General features: G+C 38.6%; 1 protein-coding gene across 1 annotated transcript; it reads left to right on the plus strand.

The window, feature by feature from the left end:
- Positions 1-1,112: 1,112 nt before the first annotated feature.
- On the plus strand, positions 1,113-24,180 carry inpp4aa (inositol polyphosphate-4-phosphatase type I Aa). Its single transcript, XM_059343171.1, has 24 exons — positions 1,113-1,229; positions 8,391-8,649; positions 8,763-8,807; positions 11,124-11,242; positions 11,331-11,447; positions 11,543-11,622; positions 11,708-11,825; positions 12,588-12,678; positions 12,770-12,917; positions 14,677-14,807; positions 16,301-16,405; positions 16,505-16,613; positions 16,723-16,740; positions 16,852-17,044; positions 17,691-17,972; positions 18,092-18,239; positions 18,600-18,632; positions 19,016-19,188; positions 19,314-19,437; positions 20,349-20,616; positions 21,340-21,437; positions 21,531-21,643; positions 21,726-21,880; positions 21,987-24,180. Exons 2-24 carry the CDS (start codon positions 8,550-8,552, stop codon positions 22,117-22,119), a joined length of 2,901 nt encoding a protein of 966 aa, XP_059199154.1. The 5' UTR covers positions 1,113-1,229; positions 8,391-8,549; the 3' UTR covers positions 22,120-24,180.

Below are 24,180 nucleotides of genomic sequence, written 5' to 3' on the forward strand. Positions count from 1 at the left end.
CAGACTTCAAAGGTTAATGGGTAAACTACAGTCTGACCACAGAGCACATAATTAAATTGTGAAAAATGTATGTTTCGAGAATCTGGCTGAACAAACATATTTCAGCATTATGGGACAATTTACTAAACAGGTAAATATTTTTGTCTGTGACAGAGTGTGTTTCCACCAGGAAAAAAAGGGAAATCAGTAGAAATAAATTGTCAAAAAACTTAACTTGAAATGTGTATCTCACAATTCTGATTGACCAATGGTTGTTTTTATTCTTATCATTCTTACTTTTGAAAAATACATTTAATTTGATATTTCTTAAATAAATTGAATTCATGTCATGATTTTTAAACAATTGTTAAAATCTGAATGTTAACTTGGTATTTAATTATTTGAACTTATTTAAATATTTATTTATTATAATTTATTCTACTATTTTTCTATCAAGTATCTACAGTATCTCTAAATGAGATATGAATGACAAACAACATATATGAATACAAACATTCACTTTTTCTGAAATAAACAAAACAATTAAACTAAATTAAATAAAAAAAATAACTATGACTCATAGTGAGTATTTATTATTATTGTTCTTCTTCTTCTTCTTCTTCTTCTTATTATTATTATTATTATTATTATTATTATTAAGTTAAAAATTATGCAAATAATTTATTGTATTATATTGGCCTTGGCCCCTTAACCTATTGAAGGGGAGTTATAATAATAATAATAATAATAATAATATAATTACTATAATTATTATATTGTTATTATTCGTATATCAAAATAAATGCATTTGTCTATTTAATTATGTAGTTATTTATTTAATAAAAATAAATAAATAAATATAATACAATATGTACAATAGTTAAAAACATTGTGGTGAAAAGCTACAATACAGACTTGTGTAACCATGTGTTCCACAGTATTTAATTCACACAGATTTTGTTATTTTGCTCAATGTATGTCATTTATATACAGTCTATGCAATGTACCCTTCTCCATCCAGGTGCAGTCCTCCACCCACCTCCATGTGAGGTTATTCCTGGTGGTCCGGTCTCTCCCTGCACACCAAACCTGCAGCGCCCCCCTGTGGAGAGAGCAGGCGCTGCGCCCAAAGGAGCTATTACGTCTGGATGTGTCAGAGGGAGTCAGGGCGAGTCTTGACTGCAGACATCGTCGAGTAGCAACCAGGATGCGCATCAATAAGAAAAGAAACCTTCGCTTTTCTCTAAACGGTATGATAAATTTATGTTATGTCGTGTTTCTCATTTGTCATGTCATCATTTCACGGTGTGTGGAGGGCGTTTGTTCTCACAGATAGATGCTGTCGTTAAGAGAGAGCAGCAGCTCGCAGCAGAATCAGAATAAGATGTTTATAGCCATGGAAAGATCTCAAATGTCGATAAATCTGTTTTTATTCTCATATATGGCGTGTTTTTAATTACTGGATGACATCCTGCTGCACCATGCAGCAGCAGCAGCATCACTGAATGAGCATCACCACATATCATGACGCAATAGTTGTTATTGTGAATACATATGTATCCACACTCGCAGTATAAAGACACTATAATTGGACATTGCTGCCATAAATAGATTTCCACTGGACATCTCTGGCCTCTGTGTGATAATTCCCACGCACTGGTGCTGGTAAACACACAGGATGCCACCCTGTACAGGTTTACAGGAGGCCAGCAGAGTGTGGATGTAGGATTATGGAGAATAATGTTACATACTTGTTTTTATACTTAGTTCATGTAAACCGGATGTGTTGCTCATGAAGCAACGTGTCACGCCACCGCAGGCCTCCCAGATGCTCCTAACAGAGCGGAAAGGATTAGGTTTGATCTGTTGAATCATTGTTTTCAATCCTTTCATAACAGAGAGGGAACTGAAACACTTTCTGTGGCTCACCTCTAACTGTCTCCTGCACCTGTGTGTGCTGGTATGCGTGTGTTTTTATATAAAGATGAAGATTTCTGGACTTAAATGAGCCCTCAGTGCTTCTCCTGATAGCTATCAGCTGTTAGAGGTGTAAAGCACGAGTGTCATCATGATATTATATCGATTCTCTGGACAACGATAAGGATTTTTGCTGATATAACAAAGTCTGCCACAATATGATTTAATTTAATGCAATGGCCTGCAAGTGATATGAGACTGGAGCCAGATATTATTATCAGCCTGTCAAGCACACTGGTTTCTATCAGTATTGGAATATATAGCCTGATATATATATATATTACATTTACCCCCTTTTTATTTTTCTCCTTTTTTTTTCTTTTTTTTTAGAAAATGGTGTTAGCTGTTTATCTGTTTATTTTTTTTAAATGTATTTATTCTTTATTTAAATGGTCAGCAATTTACTGATACCTCACATACAGTACTGATGTTTATTTAACTATTTTTTCTTCATTTTGTCCTCTTTTTTCCCTTAATTTTCATTTCTAGAGTTGGTTGATAATAAAATACATTGTATTTATAATGAATAATAATATTAAATATTCTTTAATACACGTATTAAAGTAATAAAAAAAAGCAGCATCCTTTAAAGAACCATGCAGAGTCATAATCCACAACAAAACATTTTTTTCATTCCAGCTCAAAGATTCACTATATCAACCTAAATAATTTTGTATTTGTTTGTTTTAGCCTCTAAAACAATCAGTTACGTTTGTATATCAACCAACAAAAAGAACTCAAATCTGGCACTTTTATGAAAATTATATGTATTGATGTTTTCCCTTTGCATCGATGATATTGGAAAATTGATCATAGAAGCGATAGAGTATATCGTATGTATAGTTACACCCTCTATTAATTAAGTTTGTGATCCTGCCGCATCATTAACAAGACCTCATTCATTCATCATCATCGTCATCATACAAGGTTCCTCTCGTGCTCAGTTTACTGCTGTCTGGGTAACAAGAGCTCCTTTATGTTTCTTCCTCTTCACATTTGTGTGTGCGTAGATAAATGCTCTCCTGTTGGGAATAAACTCGTTTGCATATTTTGCTCCTCTTTGATCAGTCGGATCAGAAAAGCAATTTATAGATCAGTGTGTGTGGATGGAGTCCATGTGTCCGTGGTCCAGCCAGACACTTTTTACATCAAGTAGACGGTTGTAGATCAGACTCGAGGGACGGCAGCTCGGCACCAGCTCAGCTCGGGACTGAAACTGGATCAATAAACTGAAATTGAGAGGGACATGAGGGTTACAGGGGGACACAGAAGAGGAAGATGGCTGGAGCACAGAAAGACAAACGATGACGAGGCAGAAGAAGGGGGGATGTTTGGGGGAGATTTAAAGGGACGAGGAGAAGGTGAGGTAAGGAGGAGGAGGCGTTGCAGTACAGCCGGTTCTGACAGCATCTGCAGGGGGCCAGCTGTGTGCCGCAGGCCTCAATAAATGGGTTATTCATGTCTCCGGAGGACCGTTTACCACGAGGACCACCTGAATCCTGACTGTCCTCTCTGCTTCTAATCTTGTGTCCTCGCTGCTGTTTACAGTCTTCTCTTCTTCTTACCTTCCGCGTCTTTTCTTTCTCTTCTTCTCAAACTGGAAAACCAAAATAGTCAGCTGCTGGCCTGCTTTGCCTTTCTGAGGTCAGAGGTCAGCGACAGAGCAGCAGCTGCAGAGCTGGTTTGAATCCAGCAGGCTTTAGCTCAGTGGAGCCTCATCAGCATGGTTGTTTGCTGTTAATAGGAAATCTATAACAGTAAACAGTCTGTCAGTAAGAGCAGAATCCTTGGTGATTAAATACAAACTTTGGTTACAGCTTTTCAAACTTGAAACTTTGCTGCTCTTAGTAATTTTATATAACTAAAATGTGATTATATTTGAGTCTTGAAATGTTGGTTGGATAAAACAAAGACTTTGAAGACTTCACCTTGGGTTCATGGGATTTTTTTTCTTTTAGAATTCTATGAGGCCAAGAGATAACAAACAAAACAAAAAGCAGATTCATTGTTAAAGTCCATTAAACAATTAGTTGATCCTCAGTTATTTTGATAACTGATTTATCATTCAAATAGGAAAATCTACTCCTCTTCACCTTTTTTTGAAATATAAAATTTGATATTCTTTTATATACATTTGGTTGAAAAGAAACAAGCACTTTTAAGGCCTCACTTTTTTTTTTGAAGGAGATTGATTGATGTGATTTTTAAAGATTTTACAGCATTTTCTAACCCAACTGATTAATCGAATAATCAAGAAAACAATCATATGAGTAACATATTCATTGATCTGATTAATTGATAACAAAAGTAATCTTAGTTTGGATTTAGTTTATCTGATAAATGTTTTATGATTGATTCATTCCATAAAATAGTAAATGACGTCTTCAAATGTTTGTTTGTTTTGTCCAACCAACTGTCTAATATCCAAAGATATTCAGTTTATAACAGGGCTGAATGATTTGGACAGAAAATTGCGATAATGCAATTGCGATATGATTCATGATATTGAAGGAAATTATAATTTTTGCAACAATATTCTCATTTCCATCGTAAAACATACTAAAAATGAGCATGGTGTGATTTTTGGGAAAGATCTCTACCAAACAAAGATTTTTTCTTAAGTGTGTGGAATATGATTTGTAGGCTGGGACATCTCTGCAGCACCAAAACACTTATTAGAAATGGTATTTTGACACAAACGTTGTCCTAGTCCATGTTGAAACTTCAATAAAACTCAGAAGAGTTGCTCAGCTCCAATTTGTAATGATATAAAACAAAGAAGAACAATTGATCTTCACAACTGAGAAGCTGAAACAGAGCATGTTTGCCATTTTTACATTTACCAGTCACTAAAGCTGTTGTTAATCAATTTTCCATCCATTGAAAAAGAAGTTAATTGTCAAAACGTATTAAAAAACACTCCCAGCTGTTTTATCTCCCTCCGAGCCGTCTACATGTCGCTGATGACGACCCGACAGATGTGACGATGATGATGATCTGCGGCTCCCTGTGGCTTCCCATTAGATCCACTGTGGGTTTCCTAGAGAGCTTCCCACAGTGCCCCAGGCAGCCGAGATTACCGCGTTTTAAAAGACAGCTCCCATTGACTCCCACACAGTGTAATGAGGCAGAGCAGCCACGCTGTAATTGTCATCTGTTTGTGTCTCACACGAAGGTGCCAAAGTAGAGATTAAACTGGCAGAGAGCGTCACACTCACACTCTGGATTCAGTGTGAGTGACTATGCAGATGACTTTTGAGTGTTTATTTCATTCGTGCACGGCGCGTGACGTCAAAACAGATTCACGTGTAAAAATAGACCTCTGATGCTGAGCTCCTTACGCATGGATGCACAGTGGTGAACACACGTTTGTTTTCCTTTTGTCGGCCAATAAACTGAAACACACACAAGACAGAAAAATGCCATGAAAAGTGCCCTCTGTCTGCAGGTTTGAGCACATTAGACCTGACAAGGTGCTAATCACTCTGAGTGTGTGTTTGTGTGGCTCACACACACTAAAGAGGAAGTGTTAACTGAGGCTGACACACAGATATTTACCACTCAGGGCGATTTGAAGCACCTTTCAGCTCAGGTTAGTCACCAGACCACTTGCTGCATCCTTTTCCTTTTAACCTTTAACATTTAATTCAAGCATGTTTCTGTCTCTCCTCTTCTTCTGTAGTTTACATTTGTGCTTAGTTTGCAGGAGCTAAATCAATATCCTGACAGCTTGATTGGCTTGTTGCTGATTCTCACTCTCACACCACTGTGTGACACTTGGCACAGCCTCGGCTTCCTGTTCTCTCACTGTTACATACATTTGGCAGGTGCAGTGCTATCTAGGTGAGCTGTGGCTTATCATCCAGGGTGACTATTGGAAATAATAAGCGTCTCTCGGTTTCACTGTGAGTTACACCACACGCACTTACTGGATGTGGTGGGATAATAATAGTTATGTAAGGCCCAAGTTTGTGCAGTTAAAGTGAGGAGGTTGTAATAAACGAGGCATGGTTGTTTTTACGTTTATATGTTAAGAGAGATGTTGAGCATATTCAGTTTGTCTGACATTGTCTAGCAGTTTGTTTTAGATCTTTTTCACTAAAGGTCAGATTACGATGAAGTTTGTATTTAATGGCTCCTAAAATTATGATTTGTTGTGATTTTAGTGGCCCAATGTCATTCTGTGTCACACCGCTGGCAGGTCAAAGTGTCAGGTTTATGAACACTATCTCAAATAAACGTTGTCCTTTATGGTACTTTTGTGTTACAGTTTCAGGTTTCTAACTGTACTCAGAGATGTAATGACTTTCTTGTATTTTGTATATACATTGTTTGTTATGTCAAACACTTGGACATTTTTAGTTGCTCCTAGTGGAAATTTACTGTGGATAATTAATATTGCTGCCAGGGAAAATCAAGGAGGAGATCATGCGTTTGGCTGTGTGTATCTTTATGTCTGTCCACAGCCGATCTTGCATACTACTGGACTAATATGTTTAAGATATATTTAATATATTTTTGAGTGTATGCTCAAGGGGCCCTCGTGTCTGTGGTGTTTAACAGTTTTCAACAACCTTTTTTTATTTATTGTTTTATACTGTCGTTGACTGCTGCCTCCTCACTCTTCTTAACTGCACAGTGTGGGCTGCAAATTATGAACAGTTTCAGTTACATGGCAGAAGTCGTTATCAGCAATGTGCTAAGCTAAAAAAAAAAAAAAAGCTTTAACTTGTCGCAGCCCACATTTTGGTCTTTATCCTGGCTATATAAAAATGACATCCACGGTAAAGTTTGGTCTCCTTTTGAACTGGAGATTAACTGCAGATTAAACCCATACTTGTTCCGAGCCACTAAAGTTAGACATGATACAAGATAAATAAATCCCTATTCTTCACTGCCATCTTGTGTAACATAACCAGGTGGAACAGTTGGGTAAAAATCTTTGTTTGGGAGGGGGGAGGGAGACACACCTGGTGAAGATCTGCACTTTTCTAAAAATCATGCTAAAAATCTTCCTATACAGGAACAAGGCAGAAAAAATACTGAAATCAAAGTATAGTTAGTCAAAAATCTTTATAAGATATTTTCCACAGTGTCACGAGACACTACAGGCACAAACATATTTTTTTCATGCACTGGTCAGTTCTGAGGTTTTGAGCTATTTTATTCTCCCATCACGTCTTCTTTCAAATCCAAAACAGACATTTCAGTGTATATTTAGTAAATTTTGTAGATTTCTCCTAAATTAACTAAAACTTATATTTACATGTTGTATATTGTTGTTGCTATGAATTGGATTTAAGATTTTGTCCTCAAATAGTCATTTCCATGAAGAATGTATGAAATCTTTAAAGGCTGTATTCTCAAAAATCATTTCAAAAGTTTTTTTCATGCTCTGAGCTATAAATCTCAACTTAAGCTACACTTTCAGACACCGAACTTATCAGTTAAATAAAGTTCAGTATCAGTTATAAATATCTATATCCTGAAGATTTTTACAGAGGGGTTTGTCTATATATCATTCATCCCCTGATTTATAGAGCATTCAATTGGTAAAAACATGCTGAAAGTTTATTTTTTATGGCTTCTTTTATTTTCTGATTTATGAAATGAAAAAAGGAAATATCAAAATTTCCTTCAGTAAAAAACTTTGAATCCAATACATCAACAACATAAAATAATACATTTTAAATTTGCTTTATCCAATGTTCAGATTTCTGTCATGGAAATGTGTGCATATTTAATGAGTTAACACCTCATTTGCATATCTTAACATACAATTTCAGAAAACTTGTAATGCAAAAAATATTGTGTTATAGTAAATACCAAACTGGGAAAGTTTCATGGTAATATCTGTAAGTTAAAAAAATGACCCTATTCACCTGTAGTGTGCCTTTGCATGACAAGGTTGTCTGTTATATTATCTTTTTATCTCATTATCTGTGCATGTGCGTTTGACTTTAGTTTGCCCGAAAGAAGAACCCTGTTTAAAAAAAGAAACACCAGGAAAACACAAATAGCATCAGGAGACAGAAGGTGAAGATTCAGTCTGCTGCAGCTCTGTTTCATTTCCTGCAGCTGTGTGAAAAGTCACACTTTCCCCCCACTGAAATTTATTTCCACTGCTTATATTAACACATCATGAGAAGGGAAATAGACAAGTAAGTTGACAGGAAACAGCACACCTGCTCATATCAGATTTAAGCATCATGCCAACATTTCATTTCTTAACCTAGTGTGTTTAATGCTGTAATGGGATGCTGAGCCTGTGTGCAGCCAGTTCACATCATTACAAGTCGTTATATTGTGTCTGATTTCTCTGAGCTCTGCAGCCATGTTGATGAAAGGATGACATCAGTATCAAAGCTCTCCTGTCCGTCTCAGCTGTTCCTATGGGGACACAGATGATCACGCTGTTGTTTTCTTTCTTTCAGATTCATCACTGACAAACGTGTGACCGCTCACATCGACACACAAGGGAAACCAGCATCTCAAAGAGCTGACAGTTCTGATTCAGAGTCGGCTCGACATCGTTCTGCTCTTCAGCTCCTTTTACTCTAAATATCCACCCTCGGCCCCGACGTGACCCCACCATGTCCGGGAAGGAGCGCAGCCCCCGCCACCGGCCGTGGTCGGTCTACCGGGCCAACACGTTTGATCTCTCGGCTGAGATGATGGGGCTGGCTCTCTCGGGTAACTAAGTAACTGCTTCCATGGTAACCTGTTTTCTTCATTGATGATGAAATAGCAGGCGTTTTTAAAAAAAGAGCTCTCTCTTCTGTTTTTTCTCTCTCTCTTTACTACAGGCCACAGTCAGGATCCAGACGAGCCTGTGTTGGAGTTTAGTGTCGGTGAGTTCAGAGAGAAGCTGCTGCACACTGCATGTGTACCAAAGGTGGAGAGTAACTAAGTACATTTACTCAAGTACTGTACTTAAGTACTATTCTGAGGCATTTTACTTGAGTATTTCCATTTTATGTAACTTTATACTTCTACTTCACTGCATTTTGAGGCAAATATTGTACTTTTTACTCCACTACATTTAGCTGCCAGCTTTAGTTACTTTTCAGGTCGAGATTTAACATAAAAACATCATTCATTCATTATCCTTAAAATCAAATCAAATCAAATAGTCTTTATTGTCATTATATAGTTCACAAACAATACAACATACAACAAAATTGAAAATGCCACTGCATAAGGTGCATTGTTATGACAATCATAACACAAAACAAAACAACAAGACAGCATGAGTAAAAACATTTAAAAAATACCGAGCTAAACAAGGACAAAAACAAGAACAAGGACAAGTGATGTAATATATTAAAAATAAGTAAGTATAAAAGTAAATAAATGGCTACTGAAAATGCTATAATTTATAGATGAGGTAGATAGTAGGCCTATGTTTTGCACATATCGATTGTATGATACCGCTTATCCGCATTCGGGTTGCGGGGCACTGGTGCCGATCCCAGCTGACGTTGGGCGAGTGACGGGGTACACCCTGGACAATCACAGGGCCGACACATAGAGACAGACATTCAAGCTCTCATTCACATCTACGGGCAATTTAGAGTCACCAATTTAACCTAGGTGCATGTTTTTGGACTGTGGGAGGAAGCCAGAGGACCCGGAGAGAACTCACGCTGACACATGGAGAACATGGAAACTCACACAGAAGAGCCGCACCGAATGAACCGGCGACCCTCTTGCTGTGAGGCAAGAGTGCATAACAGTATATTAAGTGGTAAAAATGACCTCTGTGCTGCTTACATAAATGCATCAATACAAATAATCTAATAATATATTTGGAATATGAATAACAAACTGAGTAGGACCATTCTGCATAACTAGTACTTTTACTTTTGCACATCATGATGCTGATACTTTTGCACTTATACTTAATTAGGTTGTGAATGCAGGACTTTTACTTGTAGTGGAATAATTTCACAGTGTGGTATAAGTTCTTTTACTTCAACAAGAGATCTGAATGCTTCTTCCACCACTGATATTGACAGTCCTCCTCATTTACACTAATAGGCCTAATGGCCCCCAAGATAGTTGAACATTAACAAATCTCATGACTGGAGAAAAATAAATTGCTTCTGGTAACTACACCGACTCCACAGCCGAGTGTTGTCAGTGTTTCCAAAGCCTGATAAAGCCTATTTCCTCTCTATGGTTGAATACACAAAAACACATTAATGAGCAACACTCAGCACCAGCTGACATGCTGCTTCATTATGATGAACATGTGCACTGCAGTTCATTTAGCCTCAAACAGCTGCTGCAGTAAAAATTTCATTGTGCACAAAATCTGTACTCGTCTGCAGCTAAAAATAATCCACAACAAATTAATTTTTCAATTTTGTTTGAGGACTTTTTTCTAAAAACTAGCCCAGCTGCTTTAAGATATTCTGAGGGTTTTGACCTGTTTTTAAAGATGTCTTTAGTAGGAACAAATGCACTGCATGCTACAGATAAAGTAGAAATAATTACAGAAAAAGCAAATCCCAGATTCTCTCTGGCTTGGCGTTTTGCCTTACTATTTTTGTGGGGTTTTCTGTGTTCTCCATTTTTATAACTTCCTGCCTTAAGGGTGACACCCAGAACTGTCCCTAAAACAGCAAGAATAAAAAGAAAACAGTATTAGTTCACTGGTGATTGTGTTTTTCTCACACAGCAGGATATTCTCACTGAAAGCTCTGATAAACGCACTGTATGACTGGTGAACAAGATGGAGCAATTAGCAGCTAAAGAGACAGATTTTTCCCCCTGAAATGAGAGTGAATATTGGAACTCACCAGATGTCCAGAAAGACAACTCCAAATGAATAATAATATTGCTCCTTTTTTTAAATGTTTCATGATATAGGGTGATAGAATATAGATTTACATCTTCTTCAGCAGCCCCTCATTGTGAAAAAAACATAACTTGATGCTTCTTTAAAGGATGAAGGATGATGTCAGTAATGGCTCAAGTCGTGACTCCATCGTTTGTGTGGAAAGAGTTTTATCCCTGATTCAACCTGACAGCATTACTGTAAACTGCTACTAGCAACTTAAAAAATACTGTATTACATTCCTCCTTTGGCCGAGGATTAGTGACCATCCCACCATTAAATCCCACCGCCTGTAATCTCTCTCTGTGTTTATGTGTTTCTGCAGCCTGCAGCGAGCTGGTCACGCCCTCTCTGGACCGTAAGCCCACCAGCTTCGTGGCCGTCAGCTGCACCACTCCTCCTCAGGCCTTCTGGACCAAGCACGCTCAAACTGAGATCATAGAGGTACTACACCACTGCTCACTTCCTGTCTGCTGGTGAAGACTTCAGAACTACTTCACCTCTCTCTGTGTCTCTGTGTCTCTGTCTGCAGGGCACCAGTAACCCAATCTTCCTGAGCAGTGTGGCGTTCTTTCAGGACTCTCTGATCACTCAGCAGACTCAGGTCAAGCTTTCTGTCTACGATGTAAAGGACCGCACACAGGGCACGGTAACCTGAAGCACTTGACTTCTCTGTCACATTTAATCCTTTACAGGCTGAACATTTCATCTGAATCCTTTGGTGTGTTTGCTTTTGTGTGACAGATGTACATGCTTGGTTCCTCCATGTTTTCTGTGAAAGAGCTGCTGCAGGACAAACACCACAGACTGCACCTGACTCTCAGGTAACACTCTGCGCTGGTTTGAGCCACTGCTTGATGGATTTGGGGTTCAGGGATGTTTAATTTACTCATTGTATCTGTGGGTCAGGTCAGCGGAGAACCAGCGAGTGGGGAACATCACCGTCATCGCCTGGCAGATAGAGGAGAAGCGCGAGCAGAGAGCTCCCGTCGCACGATTACAGAGAGGAGACACTGTTAATGGACGGGTGAGTGGAAAAAGTTCACACAAATAATGAGCTTTCCAACTTTTTTTCACTTTCATTTTTTCACTCATGAAAGTAATAAAACTGAAATCAATGGTTGCTTAATAGATTATTTATTTTTATTATTTTGTGTTGTTGTTATAATAACACAAGCGATACGTACACATATAACCACTTAAAGAAACAAAATAACAATAACACCAATACAAAAAAAACAACAAAGAAGAAGAAAGACAAAGAAGAATAAAAACAAAAACAAAAAAAAACAACAATAGAAATTGAAAGAAAGAAGAGTTCATCAATTATAGAGTGACAGTGAAAATAATAACTGCAACCCCGAATCCCAAAAAGTTGAAAACAATGCAATCATTTTTTTAATGACATTTATACGTTTTTGTAAATATAAACACTTGTTCTGAATGTGATGGATACTTTTATTTTTTTTATTTTTTTTACATTTTACACAATAACTCATTTGTAATCAGGGTTGTAGAGTCGATGCATCACTTAAGTCCTTTTTCTTTTTCAAACTTTGATGGGCATGTTTCAATGTTTTTTTTAAAACTTATTATAGGCCAAACAATCATCAATAAATCCATAAACAATGTGCTCATATATTAATAATAAACATTACAATAAGTTGCAGCTCTAGAAAATATATTTAACCTCTTGTTTTACTTAGTCTAGCCCATTTCTGTCTGTATTGTTTTATTAACAGGTCACAGATCAATAAATTAATTTCTTTGTGATTTTTCTGTGTGTCAGATGGTTCTCCCTGTTGATGAAAGTCTGACTGAATCCCCGAACATTAAAAGCAAATCTTCTTCTCTGTGTAAAGATCCGCTGCTGAAAGCTGGTGAGTGTCAATAGGAACTAAATATCAAACCTCCTGTGAGAGTTTAACAGGTGACTTCACGGCTGTGCTGCTGTGTTTTGGTCTGCTTCAGTGTTTGGGGGCGTGATGTCGCGGACATACCGGTTCCCCACCACTGACGGGAACCACCTCCGGATCCTGGAGCAGATGGCGGAGAGCTCGCTGTCCCTGCACATCCCGAGACAGTTCGTCAAACTGCTGCTGGAGGAAGACGCCGTCAGGTGACGTCTGAAAACTGTCTCGATACTGTTGATCAGAAGCTCTAACATCTGTGCAGAGGAGCAGCAGGAGTGCAGTGATATACTTGCTATTAACTTTGTGTGTGCATGACGGCTTACTCATGCATCCTGCTTGTGCACCTCGCCAGAAACACGTCCTCAGAATGCAACACACACATGAACATTAGGGACAGTGTAGGAGGAGTGCTGACCTTTTCAACTGATTTTACAAATCATCTACGATGGTACCAAAGTCTCTTTTTTTCCCCTCAGTATTAACAATATAGCAGAGACAGTTTAAAAACATCTATCCAGTATCTTTGAATATAATAACTTCCTGCAGTGTTGCCATTTGAGATTTTGAGGTATGTGTACTTTACTTGAGTATTTCCGTTTTATGTCACTTTATACTTCTACTCCACTACATTTATCTGTGAGCCTTAGTTACTTTTCACGTCAAGATTTAACTTAAAAAACATGATACATTTAAAGAGATTAGACACCCTTTTTAATTAAACCTCATAACAGTACATCAAGTAGTTAAAATGCCCTACCCTGAGAGAATTCTAACACTGCTTACATAAATGCATCAATAATAATAATCCAATAAGATATTTGGAATATATAAAAACAAACAGAGGGGGTCCATTCTGTATAACAAGTGCTTTTACTTTTGATCCTTTAAGTACATTTTGATACTGATAGTTTTGTACTTTTACTTAAGTAAGTTTTGAATGCAGGACAAATCTGGTAGTTCTGTACAGTCTGACTGCTCCGTAACCCTATATGGAAATCCTCCAGTAAGACATGTTGCCACATGTTAACAATGCCTATGTTGTTTCCCAACTGATTTTAACACTAACTGGTTAACGTAACTGGAGCTGTGACATATTCATAACGTCATATATTCATGAACGTATTACTGGCGATTTGCAAGTTGCATCTCCTATCTGCTGTGGAGAATATAGATAGATCTGGATTCACACTAACTGTGAAATTCAACAACTCAAACTGTCAACTATATAAAACAAATGGTTGCCCTGGTGCTTAACATCAAACATACCCACACACTATGTTTCATTTGGAGTAAAGCTCTTAAACACAGTACAAGCTCTTAATGGCAAAACTAAAGAGCTCTGCAATGCTACTTAAGGCCTACTAGGCCATACATTATAGCTACACAACGCACAATGACTGTAAATGATTTAGTCCATTCCTTTGTGCTGTGGGTAAAATATTTGTATTCTACTCCTCCTATGGCTCAGTCTTAGCAATTATTTATTGGATTTTGGCAGCATTGCCTGAGTTAGATCATCACTATTTCAAACTGAGAGAGAGTTGGTGAGAGACAGAGGGAGTCTAAAAACCAGCTGGGACACAACATCGACACAACAATGCAGCCAGTTGTGCATGTGAACACATCGTCCAACAGCCAGTACATCTGCAGCTTTAAAACCAAGCAATTTCTACTTGATATTTGGTGTCAGAGCTGCAGCACTTGATGCAAATCATCAAGTTCATGTACTCTTTATGTACTCTATTATCCTATCATCGTACAGTCAAAGAAACAAGATCATGAGGACTCACTGCTGCCATCTGCCAGTAATGTGGCTGATATGAGAAGTTTGACCGGCTCAGGCTGCAGACCTTAATTTAACAAGTTGTACTAACAACAGGAAGTGTTGATTGTAAATGTGTGTGTGTGTGTGTGTGTGTGTGTGTGTGTGTGTGTTGTGTGTGTGTGTGTGTGTGTGATGTGCAGGGTGTGTGAGCTGGAGGAGCTGGGTGAGCTGTCTGCATGTTGGGAGAACCTCCGGAGGCAGATCATTACGCAGTATCAGACCATCATCCTCACCTATCAGGAGACCATCAGTGACCTGCACGAATATAAAGGTCAGAAACACAAACATGTATTACATTACAGCCTCTGAACAGTATCTCCACTTGGGCTTGGTGTATTTACATAGCGCCTTTTACAGACACCAAGTGCTTCACAAGCAAAGAAATAAAACGGCAGATAAAATGTCCTCTAATAGAACAGACATAAAAATAAAGTTCAAAACATAAAATACCACATGCACTACGATGCCTGTCTGAACAGATGGATTTTAGCTGCTTTTTAAAAGAGTCCACAGAGTCCTAAGAGTTTGAGCTTATAGGGTGGCTGTTCCAACGCAGCAGGGGGATGCTGGAAGGCAAAATATCCTCAAGTCTCTAAACTTGTCAGAGGCACACTAAGAAAACCTCGGGTAGAGCACCACAGAGCTCAGCTTGAAGGCTGCTGAGGCTGCATGATATTCTAAAATGAACAAAAAGTTAGTACAGAGAGGTTTAAACACGTGAAATATGTTGTAGCGATGGTGGTATGCATCCAGGATGATCCGGTCGATCAAGCAGAGCATCAGCTTTTGGAAGATTTTAGAAGACGTGTAAGAAAGATTTATAACGGCAGCTACAAAGGGAATTAAAGTAATCCAACCATGACGAGAATAAAGCATGTATCAGCCTCTCCATATCATTTCTTGACACAACAGACCCAACACAAGTTTATGTCAACACCCTAATTTGAGCGTCAGAAACTAATCTATTGGTCAAAAATTAAAGCAAGATTGCTCAGACTAGCACGAGAAGATGAGGATACGGCACCGAGGTTCTGCCTGATCTCTGAGTCAAGGCTATCAGGAGCAGTAATCAAGATTTAATTGCAGAAAATGATTCACCATCCAGTTCCTGATTGCATTTAAACAGTTGTTCAGTCCAGTTTATGAAGCTCATTAGGGTTAAATGGAAAATGCAAATCTGTAGATTTATAACAGACAGCAAGCTTTACAACCAGAGAGCATTTATGTTTAAAATATGTAGGACGTAACCAAACAGAAAAGGGCTTGACCCCTTATAGTTACTGAAACACGGGCACCTCTCGACCTATGCTGAATTGATTTTGACCATTGCCCTTTATTTTATCTCTCTCTCTCTCTATATATATATATATATATATAGATATAGATATATGTCTCTTGCAGTTTAAATAATTTAATGATACTAAAGATAAATGTATGTAATGCAGAATCTTACATATTTATATTTTCATGTAAAATGACATATTAGGACATATCTATACACATAGAAATAGAATGAGAGTAGAACGGACGTTCCTTTTCAAACCGAGGAAATTGATGGATTGTCACAGTGGCGGCCATTTTTGTGTGTACCAGCCATCGCAAAGAGCAGACACATAGAAGCGAGTAGCGAGCTAACTCCTTCTATTTCTATGGTTAATGCAGAGTGCTGAACATAATTTTCTTTTAAATGAGTCAATGGATACTACTTTCTTTCTGTTACTATCTCTGTATCCAATAATGTTATGTTATCCTGTTTCCTCTCAGGTCCTTCATTTAAGTCGAGTACCTTGAAAGCTGAGAGGAAACTGGAGTTTATTCCAACTAACCTGCACATCCAGAGGATGAGAGTACAGGGAGAGTCCGGCTATGGTCGGTATTTGTGCTGTATGCCCATGTGTGTCTAAAGTTTTAATGATATTGTTTAATCAGGGTCTTATTTCACCCTCTTTACTCCTGTCCTCTGTTCAGACCGGACATACGATGTTGTGACTATTGGTGCACCTGCAGCTCATCATCAAGGCTTTAAAGGCTGCGGCCTTCGGAAAATCCTGCACAAGCTTGAAGAAGCCAGGAAACAGTGAGTGGAGCAAAGTAGAGAAAATATGAGCTTCGATTTGGTTTGCTTTGCTTTGATTCTATGATTAATTCTTTTTTTGTGTGTGATTTGTTTTGCCTTCCTCAATCAGCACTTATGAGGAGGAGAGGTGAGATTACAACAATTGTATCATACGTTTCTTGTGTGTGTTTTATCATTATTGTGTGTTCTAAAAATACATTTCTCTGTCTCTCTTTGTTTTTCACTCATCGACACACAGCCAAGGCTCGAGCGGCTCCGGCTCTAAAGGAATGACGTACCAGCCTCAGGATGTTGTGAAAGCGAAGGAGCTGATTGGTCAAATAAACACTCTGAAAACACAAGTGTGTTACTACACTGAACGTCTGTCTCGAGCCGCCAAGGAGCGCTCGGCTAACGCTCTGGAGAGAACCCTGGCCATCCTGACAGAGAAGGTAAGAGAGCACTCAGAGGATTTATTGTGTATACAGAATTAAAAGTATTCTCTGGTTAATCTCAATCTCTGCCTCTGCTTTTACCGCTGTTACTCCACCTCCCCACTTTTTATCTTAACTCTTACAGAGAGGTCTGTCAGATATTACAAGCTAAAAATATCTTTAAATTCAATCTTATCAGTCAAGTAAGTACAGGCCTAAAAGAATACTTAACAACAGTTAAAACAATAATATATATATGTATATATATATATAATTGCAGTCCAAAACGACTGCAGCACATCAGCAAACCTCTGAGCCATTAAACTGCTTAATTAAATTTAAATCATTTAATTTAATTAAATCTAATTGGAGTTTTGGTCCCATTGATTTGATTTCTGATTATGTCTGTAGCTGTCATCCTCGTTAAGCAGCGAAATATAGAGTTACATTGTACACAAAAAATAAAATGCAATATATCATAGCATGGACAAGTTGTCTTATGTAAAGAAAGAAAAATCACCTACTGCTTACAGTAAATAAAGGTAAAATGTATTCTGCTTCTTCTCCCTCATTTTTAATGTCACGGTTTCTGAACTTTAAAGAGCATTTTTGGCCTCAAGTCACTGTTAATTTAATTCCAGCCTCTCTGTGTCTCCTCCTGCAGACTCGTCAGCTGGTGACCGTCTGCGACTCCAAGCTGCTGTCCTCCGCCATCCTCGCCCTGGCAGCAGCCCGCCCAGAGTCCACTCAGCAGAGCACCCCGTCCCCGTCCTCCTCCTCCCTCTCACCCTCCTCTCGTTCCCCGTCTCGCTCCCCTTCCCGCCACCCGACCTCCCCGTCTCGTGCCGCCACCTCGCCTTCTCGCCATATGACTCTTCCGGAGGGCAGCGAAGGGAGTAAAAACAAGCGCGCCTCTTTGCAGGCAGATTTTCATGAGGAGGAGTGGGTAAGAGAAAGTCCAGCTGCCTCTTTAATGTGCATGGGGTTTCTTTATTTTAACTTTGTGTGTGTGTGTGTGTGTGTGTGTGTGTGTGTGTGTGTGTGTGTGTGTGTGTGTGTGTGCAGGAGAAGGTTTGGCTAAATGTTGATAAGAGCCTGGAGTGTGTGATCCAGAGGGTGGACAGGCTGCTGCAGCGAGACAAACTCCAGAGCGACAGCAGCTCTGAGGACGTCTTCCTGCTCGCCAACGAGGAGCCAAATAGCACTAAGAAAGGTACACGCACACACACACACGCAGTCACACATACACACACACACACACACACACATGGTGTGTGAGTGACACTTATTGATATGCTGAGAACAAGAATCAGTCAAGAAGCTTTTTACATCCAGACCATCATCATCATCTTGTCATCCTTTATTATCTTCACCATCCACTACAAAATTGTCAGCCGTCATCCGAATCATTCTCCCACCGGACTCCTGAATGCCTTTCACATCACATCTGCAGGTTCATTCTCATAATCAGGTTAACTGCTTCCGTGTAGCAGAATGTTTAAAGTCTAAAGGGTAATTTGGAGTAAAAAGCAGAGGTGGAACTTTATCTAAACAAACTTTCTATCGCTCATAGATGTCTGTCCAGAGGTAGAAAAGAAGTCCCCAGGTGAGACAGCAACATTTTATTCAACTCAAATAGCAACGACAAGATAAGCAATTGCATGTTTTTCTGCAGTTTCGTAGTTTGAAATGTTTAATTCAGCAATATAATGTTAGTTATGCGTAAAATACAATTGTTGACCGCATTAAGATAATGTAATGAACTATAATTAACTCCTTTTATAAAAAAATCATAATATTTCAAGCCAGAATTTAAAATATTTTATTGATTTTTAAGAATATCTTCAAATTTTCATGATGATGTTGTTGATTTTTTGCTGTTGAATTTATTAAAACAAAATCAATGAATTTAAAATTAATTTTTAAGTACTTCAAAGTGTTGTATGTATTGTATATGTGTGTATTAAAGGCTGTGTGCTGTGTGTGCAGGTGAGTGGAGCGATGCTCTCTACCCTCTCCTCACCACGCTGACTGACTGTGCGTCTCTGATGAGTGATAAAGCCAAGAAGGCCATGGTGTTTCTGCTGATGCAGGACAGCGCCCCCACAATCGCCATGAGCCTGCCCATGCAGTACCGCCGCGACGTCGTCTTCTGTCAGACGGTCCGTCAACTTCTACTTTCCCCTTCTAACTCCTATGTCTCTCACTCATACATATGTAGGTTTGGAAGCTTTAAAAATGTGACCATTCATCCCTGTATTAATGTGAGATGTTGTGCTGTTTATAGCTGACGGCGCTGATCTGCGGCTTCATCATCAAACTGAGGAACTCTCTCTGTGAAACAGGCTTCCTCAGGCAGCTGCACACCATCGGCTTACTGGTGCAGTATGAGGGCCTGCTCAGCACCTACGGTAACCTGTGTGTGTGTGTGTGTGTGTGTGTGTGCGCGTGCATGTTTAGAAATGTTTAAGAAAACACCTCCTTCAAGGCTGTAATATCTTGCCGAATTTTTTTTATAATATTCAAAATATATTAAAAAAAAAATTCAAGGTCAGCAATAGTTGGCAATAAAATATATTTAAAAAAAGAAAAGGAAGAAATTCTCACAAGTAAAAACTAAATTAGACTGTAAACATAAAGTAGTGCAAGTTAGAATAAGGAATAAATTAAACATAACAAAATATGAAATAGAATAAGTAGTTGTGGTGAATAGATTGAGTGCAAACAGGAATGTAGTCAATGTACATGCATAATGAATATTAAGTAGAGAGATGTGGACAGGAATGCAATAAATCTACTATATGTATAATAAGTATAATATATATGTCCAGAGGTGAAAAGGGAAAAGAGTTTTAAAACAGTAAGTATATAAAATAAAAAGTGAAGGTAAAAGTCCAAGAATATGTTGGGGTTTTTGTGTGTGAAAAAATGTCTAGTCATGACAACTAAACTAGGACAAATTTAATGTATCATGATGCTGGTGCACAATTAATATATAAACTGGCAGCATATTTGAATTAAATATGAGCTAAATTGCTCATAATAAAGATTAATATGTGCTGTCCAAACCTGATATATATGTCTTCTAATTATATGCTTTGCAATTAGGGAGTTGTTTTTTTAAATAGGCCATACTTTCCAAAGATTTGTTAACTAACAATGGTATAGCATAAACAAAAGAAGAAAAAATATTGTAGACAGAGTGTTTAAAAAAAGACCCATAGATTTTTTTTAAGGGACATAGATGATAAAACTCCTCGGCTGATATGATGATGTCAATGTTCTTTGTCCTAACCTTCCTGTGTTGACTCCTAACAAACAGGTGAGGAACTGGCCATGCTGGAGGATATGAGCGTAGGAGTCATGGACCTGAGAAACGTCACCTTTAAAGTCACCCAGGCCACTTCTGGCTTCGCCCCGGACATGTTGCCGGTGATCACAGGAAACAGAAACGGCTTCAACGTCAGGGTCCCGATGCCCGGCGTGATGTTCGACAGCCTGCCGCGAGAGATCCAGAACGGGATGCTGCTGCGTGTGCAGCCCGTCCTCTTTAACGTGGGGATCAACGAGCAGCAGACACTGGCTGAGAAGTGAGTCACGGAGATTAAAGGAGACAGGAAAGGTTGAGCACAAAAACACAAAATGGAGAGGAGAAAGGGCAACCAAGAGGAAAATGGCAAATTTGTCTGGATAGGTCCATTTTTAGAAATTGTGGTTTTATAGTTTCCAAATGAAATATATATAAATATATTAAAACATGCCATTTAATACACCATATTATTTGACCAAATAAGAAGAGGAATGGCCTTCAAAACACTCTTTAAATATTCAGGTTGTATAAATTCAATAGCTTTTTCCAGCTCTTTATAAGATTTTCTATATGAAAACAATATTTTTTAAATTATTTTAAAAGGTGCTGTTTTAAATGTTACATCAGCAAAAAAAAAGAACAATGTTGTGGTTCATTTAAAAAACATATGTAATAAACAAATAAAATGTTAAAGGCACCCAATTTGACAGTATAAATAAGAAAAATGAATAGAAGTCGTAATACAGTAATTTACTGTGCTTGTACCTGTTCAGTCATGAAGTTTTATCATGGTAAAATGAAGTTTCTCCATTTTATTCAGCTGTCGCTCCTCACCGACAAGATGTGGAGATCATTATAAAATGTAGGAAATAAAAACTACACCTCAGCAGTGCACAGGAGGTTTTCAAGTCGAGTCCCTTTGAAAGTGACATTATTTATTGAGGCAAAATGAGTGTGATCACCCTAAAAGATTTCACCTCTAATATCTCACATTTCTGGTCAGGTTTGGAGACACGTCACTACAAGAGGTGATCAACATGGAGAGCATGACTCGCCTCAGCTCGTACTACGACCAGTTTAAAGAAGTCCTGCCAGAGGACTGTGAGTTTATATAACAACACAAAAGGGAAAATGTGCATCTTCTAGTTCTCATATTTAACTCACCTCATCATTCCTCCTCTGCTCTCTCTTTAGGCCTGCCTCGCACCCGCAGCACCACCTCTCTGCCCGATCTGCTTAAACAGCTGAACCAGAATGTGAACGCCAAGAAAAGCAAGAACGTGGAGATTTTGTGGCAAGCAGCTGAGGTAGACTGGCTTCTTATGTCTTCTCCATGCAAATTTAAAACCTCTTTCTTTCTCTTCTAATCTCTTTTTCAAAACCCTGAAGGCATGTCGCCGCCTGAACGGCGTGCGTTTCACTAGCTGTAAGAGCGCCAAGGACCGCACAGCCATGTCTCTGACCCTGGAGCAGTGTCAGATCCTGCAGCAGGAGCACGCCCTCGCCCCACAGGTCTTCTACCAGGCCTTGGACTGTATGCGCAGGTGAGCTCATGATGATGAAACTCATAAATCTCACAGATATATTCACCCCTGCACCAGAAGCTCATTATAAAAAGCTAAATAATGTATCGCTTCTGTTTCTCCACAGCGAGGGCTGCAGGAGAGAGAACACCATGAAGAATGTGGGATGTCGTAAATACGCCTTTAACTCCCTCCAGCTCAAGGCCTTCCCCAAACAATACCGCCCTCCAGAGGGGACGTACGGGAAAGTTGAGACCTAAGAGGACTCCTCTAGCTGGAGGGAAACCAAAAGACTGAAGGGGATAATGATGACAGCACCACACAAACAGAAATACCAAACACAAACTGGAACAACAGCCCTTTGTTTTGTGCTTAGTCACTGTTAAGATGATTAATGTCCAAGTGCCAGTGCTACTGTAGATTGTTTTATAGCAGTTTCCCCCTCTCCTCCAGTAGTACTAGTCTCACACACTTTTCACAGCCACTTCACAGCCAGAAACAGTAACATTGGCTTTCTGTGTTACATTGTAGCCCGTGTACAGACAGCACTGTTGGCTGCTGTACTAGTCGTAGCATCAGGAGGCATTCAGCTGAGTCAGTTTAACTTGTGTCCCTAGAAATAAGATGTGAAAATGTCTCAGCCTTTGGAAAGATGATGTGGAGCACACATTTCTCCTCACCCTATCTTCTTTAATTTGTTCAGTTTAAAGTCAGTTTGTTGACTAGAGGATAAGGCCATAGATTTATCTTATTGTCAACAACTCACATGCAAAGACCAAAAGCCGCAATGAATTGATCATAAACAAGGATTGGCTACTGATATAACTTATCCCTGTGTGTAGGCCCTACATATCAAACTATGATGCTCTATGTACCACTCCAGCATCAGTTAATATGCATGTTTCCATCAACAATTATCTCTGTGTGAGGACTTTGCATGAGAAAAGCTTGATGGAAACACCAGATGCATTCCTACTCCACATTCATTATAATCTACTTCACATTCATTATATACAACAGAACCCTTTAAAAGAATCGGAGCTTTACATTTGTGAGCTTTTTTAAACGATTTATGTGTTCAGAGGGGAAAAAAAGGCCACAGGTAAAGTGGAAGTATTGAGAAACACACTAATGTGTTATTGGTTTTGGTAATATGAAGAATAAGACCAGCCTTATCCTTGAAAGCTAACCTGGGCAAAATGTTGATGCAGGATTCACTTTTCTTCAGCCTAAAGCACAAAGAGAAGCTGCATGTAAAGCATCTTATGGTCAAGACAAGAGGAGACAAAGTTACGCTGATGGTAAAAGCAGTCAGCAAGTGTGTGATTGTCTGCAGATTACTAAGATTTCTTGAAAATGTTGCCTAGTATAGCTTTAAGTAATGAATCAGGTTTGTCAAAACAAATCTCTTTCACCTGTCAGTATATTTATCTGGACCTAAACTGTGCTGCAGAATGACGGCTGTTAAAGCACTTTTTTCTTTTACTTTAGTGCTTTCCAGCCTGATGTCAATTTCCCTCCCACTGTCTCTCCTTCTTGTATTTCTTCTTCAATCACATGAATATTCACTATATCACTCTACAAGCACAGGACTTTAATATGGGACACCACTATCTGGCATTTGCATTAAAATAATGTCTCATCTTATGTGATTTCTGAGGTTCTTCTAGAAGCATTGATGGGAACTGGAAGCGGTGCATCACATTATTCTATGAGCATAATTTACAGATATTTAAGACATTTCTGAAGGTGATATGCAGCACTAAAGTGGTTCGATTGCCTCCTAAAACTTGTGTTTTTATTTTGAAAAAAGGTGTGTGTTCTCAGTTTTGCAGCACTTGGTTGAATTATGCAGAACTTTGTGATTGGAAAATTGGATAAAAACTTAAAAAATATAACCTGCATGAAGATTTAAGTAAATAATAATAATAATACTTTCTACTATTGCAATTGTATACTGTTGCGATGAAGAACACCCATGAACACTTGATAGATGTTTTAGACTGAAACGAGATAATGCATATTGCATTTTTCTACCGACCATCGTAAACACCTCTTCTGTTGTCAGTTTACCAGCTCCGATGTACCTTACTGTACAAAACTTACAGAGACAGTGGATTTTTTATTTTGAAAATGTTATTTTGCTTACAGGTATTTCTGTTCATATGGCTGTTGTTGGCAAATGCTGTTGAGATAGTTTTATCCATTGTTTTTGAGTAAGTTATGACCTTGTTCTGATCAGTTGTACATGCACACAGGATGGACGGGGAAGTCTGGGAGACGCCTGCACCCCACAGAGGAATGAATAAAGGCTTGTCAAT

The sequence above is a fragment of the Centropristis striata genome, chromosome 10 (assembly GCF_030273125.1).
Source record: "Centropristis striata isolate RG_2023a ecotype Rhode Island chromosome 10, C.striata_1.0, whole genome shotgun sequence".
Lineage (NCBI taxonomy): Eukaryota > Metazoa > Chordata > Actinopteri > Perciformes > Serranidae > Centropristis > Centropristis striata.